This window comes from Acanthochromis polyacanthus, chromosome 21, assembly GCF_021347895.1.
Source record: "Acanthochromis polyacanthus isolate Apoly-LR-REF ecotype Palm Island chromosome 21, KAUST_Apoly_ChrSc, whole genome shotgun sequence".
Taxonomy (NCBI): Eukaryota; Metazoa; Chordata; class Actinopteri; family Pomacentridae; genus Acanthochromis; species Acanthochromis polyacanthus.
The window spans coordinates 24,612,473-24,632,481 of record NC_067133.1 but is presented as its reverse complement, the minus strand read 5'-3'; the positions used below and the strand labels follow the sequence as shown (position 1 = coordinate 24,632,481).

The following is a 20,009-nucleotide window of genomic DNA, read 5'->3' as shown; positions in this document are numbered from 1 at the left end:
TGCAATTACATACCAAACAATTATTTGGTACACAGACACATGAGGAGAAATGCACGTCAACATGTTGTTTTGCGGCTGCACAGTAGCTTGCTGGTTAGCACTTTTGTCTTGCAGCTAGAAGATTCCTGGTTTACGTCTCAGTCTTCCCAGGATCTTTCTGCATGGAGTTTGCATGTTCTCACTGTGCATGCCTGGGTTTTCTCTGGGTTCTCCGACTCCTCTCGCAGTCCACAAACATGATGAGATTAATTGATTACTCTAAATTGTCCGGTAGGTGTGGATGTGAGCATGATTGTTTGTCTGTATATGTAGCCCTGCAATAGACTGGTGACCTGTTTGAGGGTGTCCCCTGCCTTCACACTAAGTCAACTTGGATAGACTCCAGCCCTCCTGTGACCCTAATGAGGAATAAGCGGTGAATAGATAATGGATGAATGGATATTGTTTTGCCATATATCACACTCTACTTCATGTATTTCTGTGTTGTCTTCTGTGACAGATGCACCACTGCATGCCAAAGGAACCCAAAGTGACAGCTCTAATTCAACAGAGGTGTTGCATAATGACAAGGGTTTTGACGAAGATCCGAACACACATAGTGAAATTAAGTATGTCAAAACCCACAGAGAAGAGCAACAGGTATCGACAACCACTGCCAGCACAGAAGACAAAGAAACTCTTCAGTGTGAGCAGAAAACTGGGCAACTAGTCAAAGAGGTGAGATTAGATTTGTAATTCCACCACAATGCAATGCCAACTATCTGCCATACCAAAGTGATGATACCAAACTATAAAAAACAAGCAGCTGAATCAAGTCAGGAATTCTGTGAGAAGTGCAAAAAAAAAAAACATTTAAGAGTTTGTATTTGTTAATATTTCTCTGCAGCTGGAACAAACCCAGAGAGAACTGTCTCGACTTCAGCAGCTAAACAGGAATCTGCAAGATGAACTGCAACAGGAGAGAGAGAGCCATTCAAGGTTTTGTCCCCAAGTATGGAGCAGAAAGCAGGCAAAAATATATCCATTTCAACTGATATTAGCAGCACAGTTAACAGGTTTTATGTACATGATGATTAATGGTGGAGTAAGACATTACATGCAGATTCCTCGCCACCAGAATTTATTGACGTCTGGCCCAACTGACTAAAATAGAAATAGTCCAGTCTTACACTGCATGGTTTTACTTCCTACAGTTGAAGTAAAACAAACATTATATCGATAAAACTTCACCAAATTAGTGACATGTTACACAAACACAGCTTTCAAAATGAGCAAAAAAGAGTAAGAATTAATTGTTTAGACTGTTTTTACCAATCGGAAGAATCATTGAACCAGTGTCAGTATCTTTTGTGGGAGTCTTGGTTTGTGTTCATGAGCAAAGAAGCAGAGCTGAAACTGGCTTCTTTCTTGATGTTACCTCTTCGAAACAGTAAGAAGAGGAGCTATTCCCGCTGTTCTACAAACTGTTGCTGCGCAAAATCCCTCCACTGCAAAAAAGGAGAGAAAAAAGTGTTTTAAAAATCTTCAGAATTCACTCTATACTCCTGTGTGAAATGCATAGTGACTGTTCTCGAGACTGTGCAAAAGCAGTAAGAAAATATAAAAAAGATCAATTCTAAAAACATCAATAGAAGATTAGAAGAAAGTCACAATTTTATAAATAATAAGCAGGCAGAGATCTTAAACTGAAACTATGCACCCATGAGGTCAATGAATTGCATTAGAATGACTTATTTTTACTTTAAGTCTTTTGTAAAGCACTACTAGATGTGCACATATGTATATTTCAAACATTATAGATGAGATTGTTACTACTGTCAATGCTGCATGCTGCACAAAAAAAGTTCTTTCCTACATGATTTTCAATTTCTGTGATGTTTAACAATATTCACAGTTTTCATCTTATGCAAAAAGAGTCCAAATTCTCTCTTAAAAATGCAAACTGGTCTTTTAATATATCAGGAATTATAATGTTATGCATCGTATATTGACTTGTAGAATGGCACCAGCTCATCTCCAGAGCAAGCTTCGGCTTTACAGCAGCTGCAGGAGATAAATCACAACCTCCGCCTTGAGATGGAGGCCCAAAAGAGGAGGCACGAGGAAGCCAGAGAAGCTGAACTACGACGAAGAATCGACCTTGTAGCTCAGCAAGCACAGCTGCTGGTCACAGGAGATGCCACGGCGCTCGCACAAGCCCACCTGGAGCAGGACCGTCGGCGGTTCCAGGAGCAGCAGGAGGAGTGGGAGCGATGTGTGGCCTCGTTAAAGTCCCAGCTGAGCATCAGTGAGGAGCAGAGGAAGGAGACCGAGTCCCGCTTGACACAGCTGCAGCAGGAATTACAGAACTGCCAACATCTCCAGGAGGAGGCAGAACAACTGCGGATTAATCTCCAAGAGGTGTCTGCTCAGCTTCATGATTACGAGGATGCTCAGGCTCAAAAAGAAGCTCGACTGCAGAAACATCTCATGCTCCTGCAAGCAAGTCAGGAGAGAGAACGGAGAAGCCTGGCTGCCAGTCTGGCTCAAGCTGAACAACACTCCCAAGACCTTCAGGAGAAGTTGGACAAGGCAGAGCAGCAGGTGGAGAACCTCAGTAAGAGTCAGACATGGACGAGGGAGATAGAGGAGGCACAACAACAGCTTCAGGAGGAGCTGACCTGTACTGTATCTGCTGTGCAGCGACTGCAAGAGGAACGAGAACAGTCCAAACATCGCTGCCAAGAGCTGCAGAACCAGTTATCAGAGGCAGACCAGGAGGTGAGCAGGCTGCAAGGTCGCTTGAAAACAGACGAAACTCACTACTACAACCTGGAACATTCCTATGAGAGAGTCTGTGAGGAGCTGCAGGTGGCGTTAGGGAAGGTGCAACAAAGAGAGTCTGAAACACAGGAAATACGAGAAGGCTACGAGAGACTCCTAGACAGGAAGGAGCAGGAGCTGAGTGAGGTTTTGCTAAAGATGGAAGTCTTGGGTAACAGCTTGGAAGAGACGGAACTTAAACTAAATGAAGTGATGAAAGTCTGCAACTGCGGCTCTTCTCAACAGAAAGAGGAGACCTCAGAGTATCTTCAGCATAATGACAGACTACAGCAAACAACTGAGCCAAATGAAAGCAGGACAGAGGAAATAGAGAGTTGCCAGACGTCTAATAGCTCTCATAAGAATTCAAGAAGACGCTCTCGATCAGTCGATGCATCGTACCAGTACATTGTCACTGCAGGAGATGGTCCAGAAAGGTTCATGTCTGTTATCCAGCTACTTGAAACCAAGCTTTACGTAACAGAGGAGAAACTAAGGGACATTACGCAAAGGCTGGAGGAACACCAGAGTCACATCAGCTGCCAGGACCCCCACCTCTGCTCCCAGCTGACCCAGAGCCGAGCCACCGCCCAGCACCTCAGTCTGCTGCTGCACAGTCAGGCAAAGCAGAACCATCGCTTTGCCCAGGAGACGGAGAACCGCTGCAGGATGCTAGTCGGCAGGTTCCAGGTCGCTCTGAACATCATACAGGCCTGCAGGGAGAGGCTTCAAGCTCCCGCCATTAATATTCCAGATTGTGAGAGGCAGCTAGCCACTGTTGTTGCTTGTCTTCAGCAGGGGGAGAAGGATGCAGAGAAACAACAGCATGAATCTTATAATGCCTGCAGAGGAGAGGGCAAAATCCTGAATGATGAGAAACTAGCTGAGAGTATAAAAAGTGACACACAGCCCTCAGCGGATGACATAGAAAGTATCGAGAAGTGGTTAAAGAGGGAATTATTTGTAGTAGAGAAAATGATGTCTGTGCTTCAGAGTCAACGTCGTGTTTTCCAGCTGTCCTTAGTATCAAAGGAGAATGAGGGAGATGTCATGCACAGGTACAAAAACATAATCACCCAAAGAACAGCATTAAAAAGAGAAGAAAGGATGCAATCTGGGAGAACCGACTGTGTCAGTGATGAAACTTTACAGAGTGCAATCAGCAGAGTCTGTGCTGATGCAGAGCTCATTTATGCTGCCTTAAAATGCCAGCAACAACATGAAAATCTGACTCAAGTAGATAATCAAGACGTTCAAAGGGAAGGATTGGCAGATATCAGTCCACCGGAGTTGGCTCATTATGAGGAGCCAGTGGATGGTTTAAAAGAAGCTGCAAAACCAGTGAAATCTGAAGACAAAGAGGTCGACTCAGAGAAGGAACTGAACTGGTTAGAGAGGCTCATATCCAGGCTGCAAACAAGAGCTAAATTCTTACGCCAAGTCTGCCAAGAGATCCCAGATGATAAAAGAGCAGTCAGCGATTGCAGTCAGAACCATAACGTGGAAAACTCTTCTGAACTGGAGTTAAATTATATGCAGGAGCAGGCGAAGTTAATTTACTTGTCAGACAGGCTCTACCTGGATTTAGAGCAGGAGATTCAGCAAAGTGAGACGTTACAGACCAAACTGCAAAGTCTGTGCAAAGAGCAGAACATGAACTTAATGGACGAGCAGGAGGCTTTTAATCAAACCTTATGTCAGCTGCAGGAGGACAACAGTGAACTTAGAGAAGAACTAGAGCGAGCTGAGCAAAAGATTATAACTGTACAAACTGGAAACCAGAGACTGCTGGAAGACATACAGAAGATTGAGGATTTTCACGAGGAACGGATGCAAAAACTGGAAGCAGATTTTCAAGAGAAGATAAGGGAACTGCAGCAGATCCATGAGGAGGAGATGAAACACTTGCATGGTCATTACATCAAGTCTTGTGTTTCCAAAGAGAAATCACCTTGTTTCATGGAAAGTACATCCCACCTACCAGACCAGAGCAGCATCCTGAAGCTGGGAGGTGATGCAGTGGCCATGAGGGAGGCTTATCAGAAAGATCTGGAAAAACTCCAGGTAATAAACACTAATTATATAGTTTAAAGCATTTTTTAAAACATATATCAGCTTTCATAAAGCAATCTGTTTCTTAATGAGTGAGAAAAATATCTTTTAAATATAAAGAAAGCATCCATTTTCCTGGCTTTTACATTGCTAATTTAAATTTTCCAAATCAATAGTTTTCTTCAGTTTTACCTGTTTAGGATTATTACAGTGACTACTGTGGAGTACCTAAGTGTCTTTGTTGCTCACATTTCTGAAACTTGACATCAAAATCCACTGCACATAGAAGCCCTTCATAATAGTACCATAGCACCTGTATGTACTTGTATGTATATATTAATAAAAAATGATTTCTAAATGTCAAACTAGGCCTCCTGTGACAAGGGTTTCGCTACTATGGAGGAAACACACAGGAAGCTGTTAGGAGATTTAAATCAGCAGCATCAGAAAGAGGTGGCTGAGCTTCAGAGGGAGAAAGACCAGCTCCTACAGGAGGAGACAGCTGCCACAATGGCAGGTAAATCACTTTCAACAAGAGATCATACAAATATAAATCTCTGTGGGCAAAAGAAACTGAAATTCATCTTCAGTAATGAATTACATTTTGGATGGAGAAGTTATCTGTGGTAATTGACAGGCACTGGACTGTAAACACCCATAATAAAATTTAAAAATGGCATCTGATTAGTGAAATTGCATAATTGCCTTGCATACTTTGCATTTCACAGCCATCGTAGCAATGCGAAGGGCTCACAAACAGGAGCTGGAGAGAAGCCGACAGTCTCAGCACATCAGAGAAAATTCAGACTTCACACAGCTCCACATCGAATATGAGTGAGTCACTAATGGATTTTTCAAAATACTTTTATTTTTCTCTCACACTGAAGCGACTTAAACATGCATTCTTTTCCTGCAGCATACACTAGGGTGACTTAGAAATGTCCTTATTTTTGGAAGAAAAGCATTTTTTTTCAACGAAGATAACATTCAATTAATCAGAAATACAGTTTAGACATTGTTAATGTGGTAAATGACTATTCTAGCTGGAAACAGCTGATTTTTAATGGAATATCTACATAGAGGTACAGAGGCCCATTTAAAGCAACCATCACTCCTGTTATGTTTTCTAATGATACATTGTGTTAAAAGACTAATTTATGATTAGAAAATAATGTTTGCACATGAATAAAGTGGACAGACTGGTGACCTGTCCAGGGTGTCCCCTGCCTTCGCCCGAGTCAGCTGGGATAGGCTCCAGCACCCCCCACGACCCTAATGAAGATAAAGCGGTGTATAGAGAATAGATGGATAGACATGAATAAAGTGTGAGTTTTCATGGAAAACATGAAATGGTTTGGCTTATCCCAAACCTTTGAACGGTAGTGTATATTTGAGGGCTACTGTATCTCACTGTGTTGTATTGTTTTATGATGTCTACTTTATACAACAAACTGGTAACTGTGTTTATGGTATGCAATTGGTCAGTTGTTTATTTTGGTTTTGTTTCTTATTTAGGGCAGATCACATTCAGAATATGTTGGTAACTCTCAGGAACGGGAAGAGTCACATTTAGTCACTAAAAGAAATAAAATAAAGAAGAAAAGGCACATAAAAAAAGAGAAATGCACCTTTGGTAGGTTAATTCTGGTGTTAAATTAAGAATAATATCATGTTATTTTTTTGGAACTGAACTAATTTACTGCCCAGGTTTCTGACTTTTCATGCAACAGTTATGACTCATCAAGTCAGGATCAAGACCTACTGTAAGTTAATGTTGTTCAGACAAAGTGTGAGCAGCACAATCTCTGTTATAAACCAGACTGCTGAATTGGACTGAATGAATTAGCAGCAGGTTGTTAGTTCAGGCTTTGTTTTAACAGCTCAAAAGCAGAGAACAACATGGACACAGATGGGCATCTATGAGTGCAAATTCTTAATCAGTGTCACCTGTCAAATGAAATAAAATGACAATAATAATGACAAATTTCGTATTTTTATAGACAGACATCAGACATGTAACTGTTCTACTAGAACAACTGCATCCCATGATTTCCTCTCAAATCCTTATCAGCAACACATGTCCAAAAATACACATTGATACAGAAATATTTCACAGCATTTCCATCCTTTTCCCATTATGCTTCCTGTAGCCTCAACATTTGTGTCAATTCTTCTATTAAAAAAAAATTAACAATTTCTAATCATTTCTTCTTTGATAAGATGCAGATTTTCCGCAATCTCTTGTAATAGGTTTGTTAGTTTCAGTTCGTATTCTATTAAATAACTATTCTATAACTGGTTAGGGTTTATACTATATCCAGTGAGTCTTTGGCTTGAATCCTTGCAACCTGGATGTTTACGCCATGTAATTTCCCTGGTCTTGTTCCCCATATTCAGTCAATATAGCTCTAAAAATCTTCAAATATACATTACTGTTCAAAAGTTTGGGGTCACCCAGGCAATTTCAGATTTTCCATGAAAACACACACTTTCATTCATGTGCCAATTTAGTTGCACAAGTGTTTTCTAATCATCAATGAGCCTTTCAACACCATTAGCTAACACAATATACCATTAGAACACAGAAGTGATGGTTGCTGGAAATGTTCCTCTGTACCTCTATGTAAATATTCCATTAAAAACCAGCCGTTTCCAGCTAGACCTAGTTACCACGTTAACAAGGTCAAGACTGTATTTCTGTTTAATTTAATGTTATTTTCATTGAAAAGAAAGTTTTTCTTTTAAAAAAATAAGGACATTTCTAAGTGACCCCAAACTTTTAAACGGTAGTGTATGTCCTTTTCTTCTGAAACCTGTGTATGTCTGTGTTTCTGCTTAATCATCCCAGGAAGGAGATCCAATTATTGCAGAAGGAGCTGGAGGTTCTGTCGGTTCAGCACACCGAGAAATGCCTGGAAAACACTCAGCTGAGCCAGGAGCTGCAGGACGAGAGAAAATCACTGGTGCTGTATCAAAAAGAAAACCAGGAGCTCAAAAAGAAACAGGTATAAACATACTGTTGTCTCTATGCTTGTATGCACATCTCATCAAAGTGAACAGGATGAAATGATTAACTATAATTATTCTCCCTTTAAGAGAGACACAGATGAAATGTCTCCGCTGCATTTCTCACTGAATGGGAATCAATCACATGTTGACAGCTCATATGAGATGGAGGTAAGTGTAAAACTTGACTGAAAGTTGTGCCGTTTTGCGTTAGGGCTGCCTTATGATGCAGACACTCATGTATTTTTCTTGTTTTGTAGGTGATTCTGCGGGCCAGAGAGGCTGAGATGCAGTTTCTTAGACATGAAGCTCAATCTCTCAGAGAGGAGCTGAAGATTGCTCGAATGGTATGGAAATTTCATTCATACAAACATGTTTTAGTTAGTATTTAATTTAACTTGTGGATGAATTTGAATGAAACAAAAAAGCAAAGATTTCACCTCAACACAATTCCATTCAATATCTAACAAAAAACTATATGTGTTGTGTTTTACAGGACAAAGTATACGCCCAGAGTAAGCTCCAGGCCCTTTATACAAGCAGCCAGAGGGAAGCTCATCAACACGATGCAAATTTTAAATCTGGCACTTGGTCTCCAAACAAAGACCCTTCAGGACAGAGCCACGGTGAGACACTACTAATTTGATGTATATAATGAAATGCCACCTTTTTACTGTGTGCTTTATCAGCCCATGGTTGATAAAATGCATGCTCCTTTATTTTCTCCATCCCTGCACTTATTTTCCTTTTTTTCCCCCAGAAAACACAGCGATAAACTCACACAGCTCTGCTTTTATGAAGAAAGCGGAGAAATCGTCCCTCCTGCGGCAAATAAGAGGAGTTCGATCAAAGGTAAAAAAATAATAAAAATTTCAGCATCAACATGACAGTTTTCAGTTACTTCACCAACTGAAGTGTACAAATCCAAAGGCTTTGCAAAGTATTTATAATTTCCGTGAATTTTTCGAAAGTAATTGTGATCTCATCTGTTAATCGATGCTACTTTACACTGTTTACTTTATATGAACCCATTTTAAATCTTTCAGCTGCACCAACTAGAGCTGTAACACTTTCATTTACTTTCCATTTTTCCATTTATCTCTATGTCTTGCATGTGTTTTTCCTCCAGAGTTTAAAAGAAGGCCTTTCCATCCAAGAAAGAATGAAGTTGTTTGAGTCTTTCTGAAAAGAATTGGCTGCTGGCATCTGCTGTTTCAATACATATCTGCCATTAAATGTAACTTTCCTTGTTATACAGTGTACATTATATTATGTATAACCTTTTTACTGTGTAAAAAATTGATTTGTTGTCGTGTGTGAGTAGAAGCAGCAGAAAACCACCAGAGGGAGCAACAAGCACAGATTTTTTTTAGATGTGCATTCAGTACCTGTTAAAATATAACAAATTAATCACAGTGAAATTACATTCACATTTTACTTTACAGTTCAGTACATCATGCTGTGATTGTGTAGCTTGGAGGCAACTGTTCAGGTTTTTATGAAAATGTAACTCAGCGTATTGAATCAATATTTGCATTAAAATTTGGTTGTTAACATTTTGTACCACTAGATGTAGAATTATTCAGCATTTACTGCAACTTCTGAAACTTGTATCAATTTCTTAAGATGTGTTAAAAGCAGACATTAATTCATGACATTTGCATGTAGCTCACTACTATCTGAAAATATTGGACAAAAATAATGATTTATATTCTGACTTATTTCACTGATAATAAAGTATTTGCATAAGTCGAGATGAGAGCTTTGCTCCATTATTCAAACAACAGGTTGACAATCAGTTGGTATTTTAAAAATATATCCATTCATTCTCTATACACCTCTTTATCCTCACTAGGTTCACGGGGTTGCTGGAGCCTATCCCAGCTGACTTGGGCGGCAGTCTGTCACAGGGCTACATATACAGACAAACAATCACACTCACATTCACACCTACGGACAATTTAGAGTAACCAATTAACCTCAGCATATTTTTGGACTGTGGAAGGAAGCTGAAGTGCCCGGAGAAAACCCACGCATGCACAGGGAGAACATGCAAACTCCATGCAGAAAGATCCCAGGCCCAGGCTGGGATTTGAACCGAGGATCTTCTTGCTGCAAGGCGAAAGTGCCTTTTAAAATATGTATTTTAAATTATTTATTTGTTATTGAACCACTTAAATATGTTTTTCAGTATAAAATATCTAACATTGTGTGGTAAATGCACACTTTTCAGATGAACAGGTAAAAATGTGGGTAAAAAATTAAGCAAGATCAGGTCCATTTAATTTGTGATCACCCTTAGAATAATGTAAGCTACATACAAAAACCTGTATTGTATATCTATTTGTCTCCTTGTCTAATAACATCTGTCTGAGAGCCTCCATAAATAACAGCTCTGCGTCTGTGATGCTAAAAACTACTACAACATTCCTGTTTTTTTCACGTCTGGTTGCTTCACAGAAAGGCAGCCAAACAAAAATTAAAATTTGTAGTTTCTATCATTTAAAAAATTTAATCAAGTAATTGTTTGATCGATAAACTACAAGAAAACAATAAATCAAGGCCCTAAATGGATAAATCTAAATCATTCTGCATCCAAAAAACAGTGCAATGTCACACAATACATTTACAGGATGAAGCCATGCAATTTTGCACACTATATATGTGTGTGTGTGTTTGTGTGTGTATTTTAGCTTTTGCTACATTGTGGGGACCAAATGTCCCCACAACTGTAGGAAAACCGAAAACTATGTCACTTGTGGGGACCTCATTTTGGTCCCCACAAGTTTCAACAGTGTTTTCTTGGCCATGTTGTTGTTACTGAAAAAAGTAAAAGTGCAAAAGCGTTTCTTTAGGGTTAGCCATTGTTTTGGTCTGGGTTAAGGTTAGGGTTAGGGTAAGGGTTAGGGGTTAGATATGAATGGGAGTCAATGGTATGTCCCCACAATGATAGAAAAACATAGTGTGTGTGTGTGTGTGTGTGTGTGTGTGTGTGTGTATATATATATATATATATATATATAAAATGTTTAAATGATTCAATAATGGTCAAATTTTTAAATACATTAACTTATTCATTTTCTATCTATTTATTGACTACCTTTCAGCTCACACTCATAGTCCATGTTTTTCTGTCCATTTCCAAAACTTTATTTGTATTTGACTGACAGAAAACAATTCGAAAAGATGAAGTTAAGGGATTTTTGAAAGATATCAACAAACAGTAACTGTCCCTTGTAGAGAAATTCTACAAAAAACTAAAGAACAGTTCAACAAGTGGCCTAAAGTCTGAATCAGGCCACCTAGCATTGAGTTTATTTCATATATTACCTCTTTCTGAGGCAACAAAACAAAACAAAAAATGTGGCCCAAAATTATGCAGCAGATCCTGACAATACATCTCATGGGCAGATGACATGAAAATATTTGGTCACCAAAAACAAGAAGCCAGTCTTTCTGCTGTGGAGCTCAGAGTGACAGTGTGACTGTGCAGTTCAACAGCAGACAGATCCCAATTTTTTATTTTTATTTTTTACAATACTGAGTCTTATTAATTGATAGGATTGTGCATTTGCAGGATGTGTTGTAACAGGCCCGATCCATTGAAGCTCCACTCCACAACCTACAGCTTGCAGAGTCAGAAACTTCTTTTCAGTCACTTCTGAAAACCCCCTTTTATAGATTTGTTTTTATTTGATGTTTACTTGTAGCTTTAATGTTCTATTTTGTACGATCAGCATACGTCCGTCCGTCCGTCCGTCCGTCCGTCCGTCCGTCCGTCTGTCTGTCTGTGTGCAACATTACTCAAAAACAAATGAACAGATTTGGATGAAAGTTTCAGGGAAGGTCAGAAATGACACAAGGACCAACTGATTAGTTTCTGGCAGTGATTGGCCTTAAAGTCTGGATCCATGGATTTCTTAAAGATTTCTGTATCCTTGTGAGATAGCGGCACAGCATCACTGTAACTATGACAACCAGTAAACACTATGTCAGCTGCCTGCTGATGATCTCATTATTGCAATTTTACTACAAATTGACGTCTGCGAACTTATCGGAATTTCTCCATCAGAAATGATACAAGGAACAATTGATTAAATTGTGGGGGTGTTTCTGAGTCCCTTCAATTCCTGTCTCCCGCTACATATTTAGGTCATGCGGTTTGGTGTCTGTAAATAACATACACTTAGACATGCATGCCTGTGCTCAGCACAAAATCATTTTGTTTGTGGGTACGTCTATATTAAATGGTCACATTCTATGGTGTCATGATTTGTGATCATTAGTAAAAAACAAACAAATAAACAAATAAACAATAAAATAAACAAATGCTGCATTTCTACAAAAAGATGCTGCATTTCTGACAATGCCATATGTGGGAATGAACAACCTTGACAGAGTACCGCACTCTCTGAGTGATTTTCCAGTTTTGTATGTTCTCTCTTGTTTTATTTTAATTTTAGCTGTGTGGTTCTTTGGTGTGAACTGGTGTAATCGCTAATTCTTTAATTCTCTAATTTTTGGATTTTTATTTTCTAACTTTTAACCCTCAATCTTATTCGTTAATTTTTGCCTACTTCCTTCCTATTGACATAGCTCTGCTCCTCGAGTCACATTCCTAAAGAGGAACATCATACCTCATTAAAACCCAACACTCGTCTTTCCTTCCCTGTGACTCCTGTAAGTGTGAAACTGCAGTCATGTGAGTTGACATTCTGAAAGTGCAAACTTGATTGGTAATGTTTTCCAAATAGATATAAATCTACACCTGTGAGCTGTTCTGCTGTATTTTGGTGCATCACAACTGAAAGATTATTTCTGCACTTGTTCACTTTGGTGTCACATATGTAATTTTCTGTCCTGAAATGATACATGATGACCAGAACTCTGGGCTCTGCAAGCTAACTAACATCCTGTATCACCAAAAGAATCAACATTCACTTCTATATACAATAAAACAATTATATGTATAGAAATTTATTGCTGACTTTGTATGCAGTCATTAGTAAAGAGTCAGACAGTAACATGAGGCTGGATGCTCTGGAAAAGCTATTAACTGGACTAGATTTTTAAAAAGAGCGGAATAATAAATTATTAGTTGAGCTGAATGTTAATCAACTGTTTATTAAAGATTTACTTATTTTCTCAATTTTTTATCATAAAAAATAGAACACATTTTGGTGTTGAACAGTCTTTAAGAGTAAACTAAGACTTTTAGACTTTGCAGATGCTAACCTGGGCTCTGACACACTATGATGAACCTAATTCTAAACAAAACAAATAATCAATAACACATTTACAATTAAAGGCATTAGAGGAGATTTAATTTCCTACGACTTTGAACGTAGCATGCACATGGGCACATACAACCTCTCCCTCACCCCCCTCTAACCTCCCCCCTCTTAACATTTACGAAGAAACGCCTCCCTCCAGAAACTTGCGTAGGACTCGTGAAGTTGTCTTTTACGGCTGGGTCCCCCTGGATCTTTATCTGCCATTATGTAAAAAAAGATGAGCAAAACAAGTCGCCAGCTAACTACGAAGCTATACCAAAGCAACACATACAGAAAACACGTAAGTCCAAGGCGTACGTAATCTACGTAACTAGGCCTGAGCCGGAAGATTTTTGATTGACAGGAAAGGGAGCAAACCAAACACCTCGGTCCGAGCGTGTTGATTGGCTGATGTTTTTCAGGTCCTGCCATGTCCATAGTTATTTTTTTAAATTTTTTATTCTCTTAGAGACCATACATACAAGTCCACTAAAGGTCAGTATTTTCATTTTATGTGAATCAGACAAATTAAACAAAAAAAAAACATCCTCCATAATGCCTTTAAAGTAATCCTTACTGCAAAAGACAGCCCTTATTTGAAATATTTTCATCTAAACCTGCGTTAGGCATTGTTTAATTGCTGCATTTCAAGCTATATTGAAGAGTGTCTCTTTTCCAGCAAAAGTACCAGTTTCTGGGGCTGAAATATAGCCAATAAAAAATGCCAAAAACTTCAGTTCCTTGAATGACCGTTAGAGGCTGGCTCGAAAAGTGACTCAATCTCCATGGATTTATCCATCCATCCATTCTCTATACACCGCTTTATCCTCACTAGGGTCGCAGTGGGTGCTGGAGCCTATCCCAGCTGACTCGGGCGAAGGCAGGGGACACCCTGGACATGTCACCAGTCTGTCACAGGGCTACATATATAGACAATCACACTCATATTCACACCTACGGGCAATTTAGAGTAATCAATTAACCTCAGCATATTTTTGGACTGAGGGAGGAAGCTGGAGTGCCAGGAGAAAACCCACCCATGCACAGGGAGAACATGCAAACTCCATGCAGAAAGATCCCAGGTCGGTATTTGAACCGGGGATCTTCTTGCTGCAAGGCGAAAGTGCTAACCACTTTCGCCTTGTTAAATATTAGATCTCTCTCGTCTAAATCTCTGCTAGTAAATGAGTTGATAACTGATCACCAGATTGATTTGTTCTGTTTGACTGAAACCTGGTTGCAGCAGGAAGAATTTGTTAGCCTAAACGAATCAACTCCCCCTAGTCATATTAACTGTCATATTCCTCGAATCACAGGCCGAGGAGGAGGAGTAGCAGCAATCTACCATTCTAGTTTAAAATTGAACCAGAGGCCTAAACCTGATTACAGCTCATTTGAAAATCTCACTCTTAGTCTCTCTCATCCAAATTTGAAAGCTCAGAAACCAGTTTTATTTGTTGTTATATATCGTCCTCCTGCTCCTTATTCTGAGTTTTTATCTCAATTCTCAGACTTTTTATCTGAATTAGTGCTCAGTTCAGACAAAGTTATTATTGTGGGTGACTTTAACATTCATGTTGACATAGACAGCGACAGCCTTACAACAGCTTTTAATTCATTATTAGACTCAATTGGGTTTTCTCAACATGTAAATAAACCAACTCATAGTTTTAATCACACTCTTGACCTTGTCCTGACTTATGGCATAGAAATTGAAGAGTTAACAGTATTTCCCCAGAACCCTCTTCTTTCTGACCATTTTATGATAACATTTCAATTTAAAGTAAAGGATTGTTTAGCAGCTGAGAACAAATATCATTACAGTAGGTGTTTGTCTGACAATTCAGTATCTAAATTTAAGGAAATAATACCCTCACTGTTTACTTCAGCAACATTTACTGATAAATCAGAAGGCAATTATTATTACTTTACCTCCACAGAAGTGGATTATTATGTTAATAATGCTTCAGCCTCACTGCGTACAACTCTTGATAGTGTTGCACCTGTAAAAAGAAAGTTATATCTCAGAGAAGACTTGCTCCTTGGTACAATTCCCAGCTGCGGACTTTAAAGCAGGCATCCCGAAAGCTGGAAAGAAAGTGGTATTCCACTAATTCAGAGGAAGTGTATGTGGCTTGGAAAAATAGTCTAGTAATCTATAAAAAAGCTCTTCGTAATGCCAGGACAACTTATTATTCATCTTTAATAGATGAGAACAAGAACAACCCTAGGTTTCTCTTTAGCACTGTAGCCAGGCTGACAAAGAGTCAGAGCTCTGTTGAACCTTGTATTCCTTTAGCTTTAACCAGTAACGACTTCATGAGCTTCTTTACACATAAAATAGTTATGATTAGAGATAAAATTAATCTGGCCCTTCCTACAAATGTCACAGATGCTTTTGAATTGGCTGTTAGACCTGATGAATCTTTAGAATTCTTCACTCCTATATGTCTCTCTGAACTAATTTCAACAGTTTCTACATCCAAACCATCAACATGTCTTTTAGATCCTATCCCAACTAGACTCTTCAAGGAGATTTTACCTTTAATTAATTCTTCAATGTTAGATCTGATTAATCTCTCTCTAGTAACAGGCTATGTACCACAGGCTTTTAAGGTTGCTGTCATCAAACCTTTGCTTAAAAAGCCCACTTTAGATCCAGATGTGTTAGCTAACTATAGACCGATATCCAACCTACCATTTCTCTCTAAAATTCTGGAAAGAACAGTTGCAAATCAATTATGTGAACACTTACAAAGGAATAATTTGTTTGAAATGTTTCAGTCAGGCTTCAGAGTGCATCATAGCACAGAAACAGCTCTAGTGAAAGTTACTAATGACCTTCTCATAGCATCAGATAATGGACTAGTCTCTATACTTGTTTTGTTAGATCTTAGTGCAGCGTTTGACACAATCGACCACAACATTTTATTACAGTGTCTAGAACATTCGATTGGCATTAAAGGGACAGCACTGGACTGGTTTAAATCCTACTTATCAGATAGGTTCCAGTTTGTGCATGTCAACAATAACTCTTCTGAGCATACTAAAGTTAATCATGGAGTTCCTCAGGGTTCTGTCTTAGGACCGATACTTTTCACATTATACATGCTTCCTTTAGGCAATATTATTAGGAAGCATTGTATTAACTTCCATTGTTATGCAGATGACACACAATTGTATTTATCTATGAAGCCAGATGAAACTGATCAGTTAGCTAGACTGCAAGATTGTCTTAAGGACATTAAAACCTGGATGACTTTTAACTTCCTACTGCTAAATTCAGACAAAACTGAAGTCATTGTATTTGGCCCCAAACATCTTAGAAACTCGCTTTCAAAGCAAATAGTTACTCTGGATGGCATCACATTGGCCTCCAGTACTACTGTGAGGAATCTTGGAGTTATTTTTGACCAGGACATGTCCTTTAACTCACATATAAAGCAAGTCTGTAGGACTTCCTTTTTTCACCTGCGTAATATTGTAAAAATCTGGAACATTCTGTCTCAGAGTGATGCAGAAAAATTAGTTCATGCTTTTGTTACTTCCAGGCTTGACTATTGCAATTCCTTATTATCGGGTTGTCCAAATAGCTCTCTCAAACATCTACAGTTGATCCAAAACGCTGCTGCGAGAGTACTGACAGGAGTTAGCAAAAGAGATCATATTTCCCCTATACTTGCTTCTCTTCACTGGCTTCCTCTTAAATCCAGAATAGAATTTAAAATCCTTCTTCTGACATATAAAGCTCTTAATAACCAATCTCCATCATATCTTAAAGATCTGATAGTACCTTATTATCCTAGTAGAACTCTTCGCTCTCAAGCTGCAGGCTTACTTGTTGTTCCTAGAATTTCTAAAAGTAGAATGGGAGGCAGAGCCTTCAGTTATCAGGCGCCTCTCCTGTGGAACCTGCTCCCAGTTTGGGTTCGGGAGGCAGACACCCTCTCTATTTTTAAGACCAGGCTTAAAACGTTCCTTTTTGACAAATCTTATAGTTGGGGCTGACTGGGTGACCCACAGGGGTTCGGCTTGTGTCTTCATTTGCACAGCTGACTCCCTCTTGGACGTCCCTTCGTTCTGCCTCTAGTCATGCTGCTATAGGCCTAGGCTGCTGGGGGACTTTTCTTGACGCACTGAGCCCTTCTCTGTCTACCTTTACATTTAATATGTATACCGTTATTGCAGTACATTCACTCTGTTTCCCCCTGTGCTATTTCTCCGAGTGTCCCTGGTCCCAGAGCTGGATGCTTCAGATCTGCGGTCGATGTTCCACCAGCTGGTCCAGTCTCCACCATGTCCACTGTGGGATGCTGCTGCTGACCTTCCTCCAGCCCTCTGCTTCCAACTCCCTTTTTCCACCAGTCAACTCTGCATTGCCTTCACTATACTGTTATGCTAACTTACATACTGTTTGAATTTTACTGCTAGCTATATATGGAGTATGTTTAATGTCAGAGCCGTACATCATAAGAGTAAATTATGAGTCAGTTTTCAATGTTAGCTTATACTTTGTCTGTGTCACATATCCTGTCATGCATGTATCCAAATGTGTGTTGTGTTTTCCTTGCTTTCCCACCCCTCCCTCTTCTCCCATCCCTCCCCCTTGCCCTCTTCTGTCCTTCTCAACCCGCCCAGCCAGCAGGCAGATGGGTCCCCCCTATATAGAGCCGGGTTCTGCTCGAGGTTTCTTCCCTGTTAAAAGGGTGTTTTTCCTTGCCACTGTCGCCTTTGGGCTTGCTCTGGGGGTCAGGCATTTGGGTTCTGTAATGCGTCTTGAGACGAGTTGACTGTAATTGACGCTATATAAATAAAATTGAATTGAATTGAATTGAATTGAATTGAACCACTACCACACTGTGCAGCCCATCCCACAGATTTATATGTTAAAATAATAAACAACCTGGTACCAAAAAATAGGTCTGTATAGCTAATTTTAGCATTCATTACTAATGTACAGGAAGTGAATTTGTATATAACTTACCCATTTAAATTCTATTAATGCTTAAAGTTGTGCATGGTAGGTGCACATGACCTGCTTCATCTCCTGTCACCCTCCACCTATTTTGTAATCTTCATGATTTGGCTTGACGTTAACCTATGCCTTGAGCCATCAAACTGAGCTTAAAAACTGCTCTCTTTTTTTCCAGGAAACTGATGAGTGACGTCACAGAGAAGTTTGTCCATCTTTATCAATAGATCAGATCAGGCCCTCAGGTCATGTTTTTAATATTTTTAATTGCTACCAGCAGAATACAGTGTGGCTCACCTGGGAATCAGGTTTCTGATGTAATTCTTAATAGTGTTCATGTCCTTGCTGTTGCTTTAGCTACACTACTGTTCGTAAGTTTGGGCTCACCCAGACAATTTTGTGTTTTCCATGAAAACTCACACTTTTATTCATGTGCTAACATAATTGCACAAGGGATTTCTAATCATCAATTTGCCTTTCAAACTTGATTAGCTAACACAATGTAGCATTAGAACACATAACAGGAGTGAGTAGATATTCCATAAAAAATCTGCCATTTCCTGCGAGAATATTCATTTACCACATTAACAATATCTAGACTGTATTTCTGATTAATTCATTGTTATCTTCATTGAAAAAAAATGCTTTTCTTTCAAATATAAAGACATTTCTAAGAGACCTCAAATTTTTTTTAATGGTAGTATGCTTCATTTAAGTGAGATTATTTCTTTTAGAAAATAATTTTTCCAGCTTATTTCATCTTGACACTTCGATGACCATGCACAAACTGTTGCCCAACAACTAAATTTAAAGGTGCCGTCTGAGATTCTGGAGAAATACTTATCATATTTCACCATTTAGCACATTAAGATAATAAGCCAAATGACTCCCACTGCCAAGTGTGCACGAGCATGAACGTGGACCAGCTTGAATGTGTCCAATAGCCTTGTGTTGATCAATCTGAGTCATTTTGTTTGTTTTCTATTCACACAACAATACTTTTTTTTCAGTGCCACACAGAGCAAACACCTAGTAGGTCCTGAGGAGGTGTTTGCTGAATTTGTGTATTCTATTAGAATTGCATTTCTGCTTTTAACTAAAAACCTTTGACAAACGTGTACTTTTCATACAACACTGTGAAATCTAGAAATTAAAGAATTTAATAATGATATGAATGTACGTGCTTCATTCAGTTTATTTTTGCATTACTTTACATGTGAAGTTTTGTGCATGCTTGTGTGTCTTTGTGTGCACCTACAGGGTTTGTTCTGAGTCGTGTTGCCCCACAAACTCACCAGGTCTCCATGACTGATCAGCGGCTGATGCAGAAACACCAGAACACAGGTGCACCTGCTCGGGCTGTAAAAATAAGTGGCCCATTTAGTCATGCAAAGATCAATTACTGCATCCAGCACACAGGCTGCTCTAATCTGACTGCAGCCTGCTTCCCCAATGATACACTTCAGTTGTGTTTACAGTGCAGCTGATGGAATCACAGCTCTGCTTGTCTTACTTCCCACAAGTGACATAAATCTGTGTTTGTCTTCAAATTGGCAAAGAACAACAACGAAAACTTTATTTTTTAAAATTTGTTTTGAACCACAGTGTTATAAAATCAGGTCCAGAGGCGTCTGACCCACATGCAAGTTGTGAGCTCCAACTCAAATTTGTCAGCGTTTCCATGACAATGGATAAATCCTACATTGTTCACCTGATACAAATATAAATTTGGCACCAATATCAGTTTGCCAATAGCCAACCTCGGCATGGAGGACGCTGAGGCTGATCAGTGTAACACAGTCAATGCTTGTATACAGCAATAACACCACTGACAGGTAAAGTGAATGACACAGATTAACTTTAGAGGGGAATGTGAAGTCCCACACAGAAAAACAAAATGCTCC

At 39.2% G+C, this 20,009-nt stretch overlaps 1 protein-coding gene across 1 annotated transcript; it reads left to right on the top strand.

Moving 5' to 3' along the window:
* Positions 1 to 1,918: 1,918 nt before the first annotated feature.
* Positions 1,919 to 9,614, top strand: LOC110960311 (trichohyalin-like). Its single transcript, XM_022207509.2, has 9 exons — positions 1,919 to 4,866; positions 5,224 to 5,371; positions 5,583 to 5,688; positions 7,703 to 7,859; positions 7,951 to 8,031; positions 8,121 to 8,207; positions 8,357 to 8,486; positions 8,621 to 8,712; positions 8,990 to 9,614. The coding sequence occupies exons 1-9, from the start codon at positions 2,077 to 2,079 to the stop codon at positions 9,044 to 9,046; spliced, it is 3,648 nt and encodes a 1,215-aa protein (XP_022063201.2). The 5' UTR covers positions 1,919 to 2,076; the 3' UTR covers positions 9,047 to 9,614.
* The last annotated feature ends 10,395 nt before the right edge of the window (positions 9,615 to 20,009 follow it).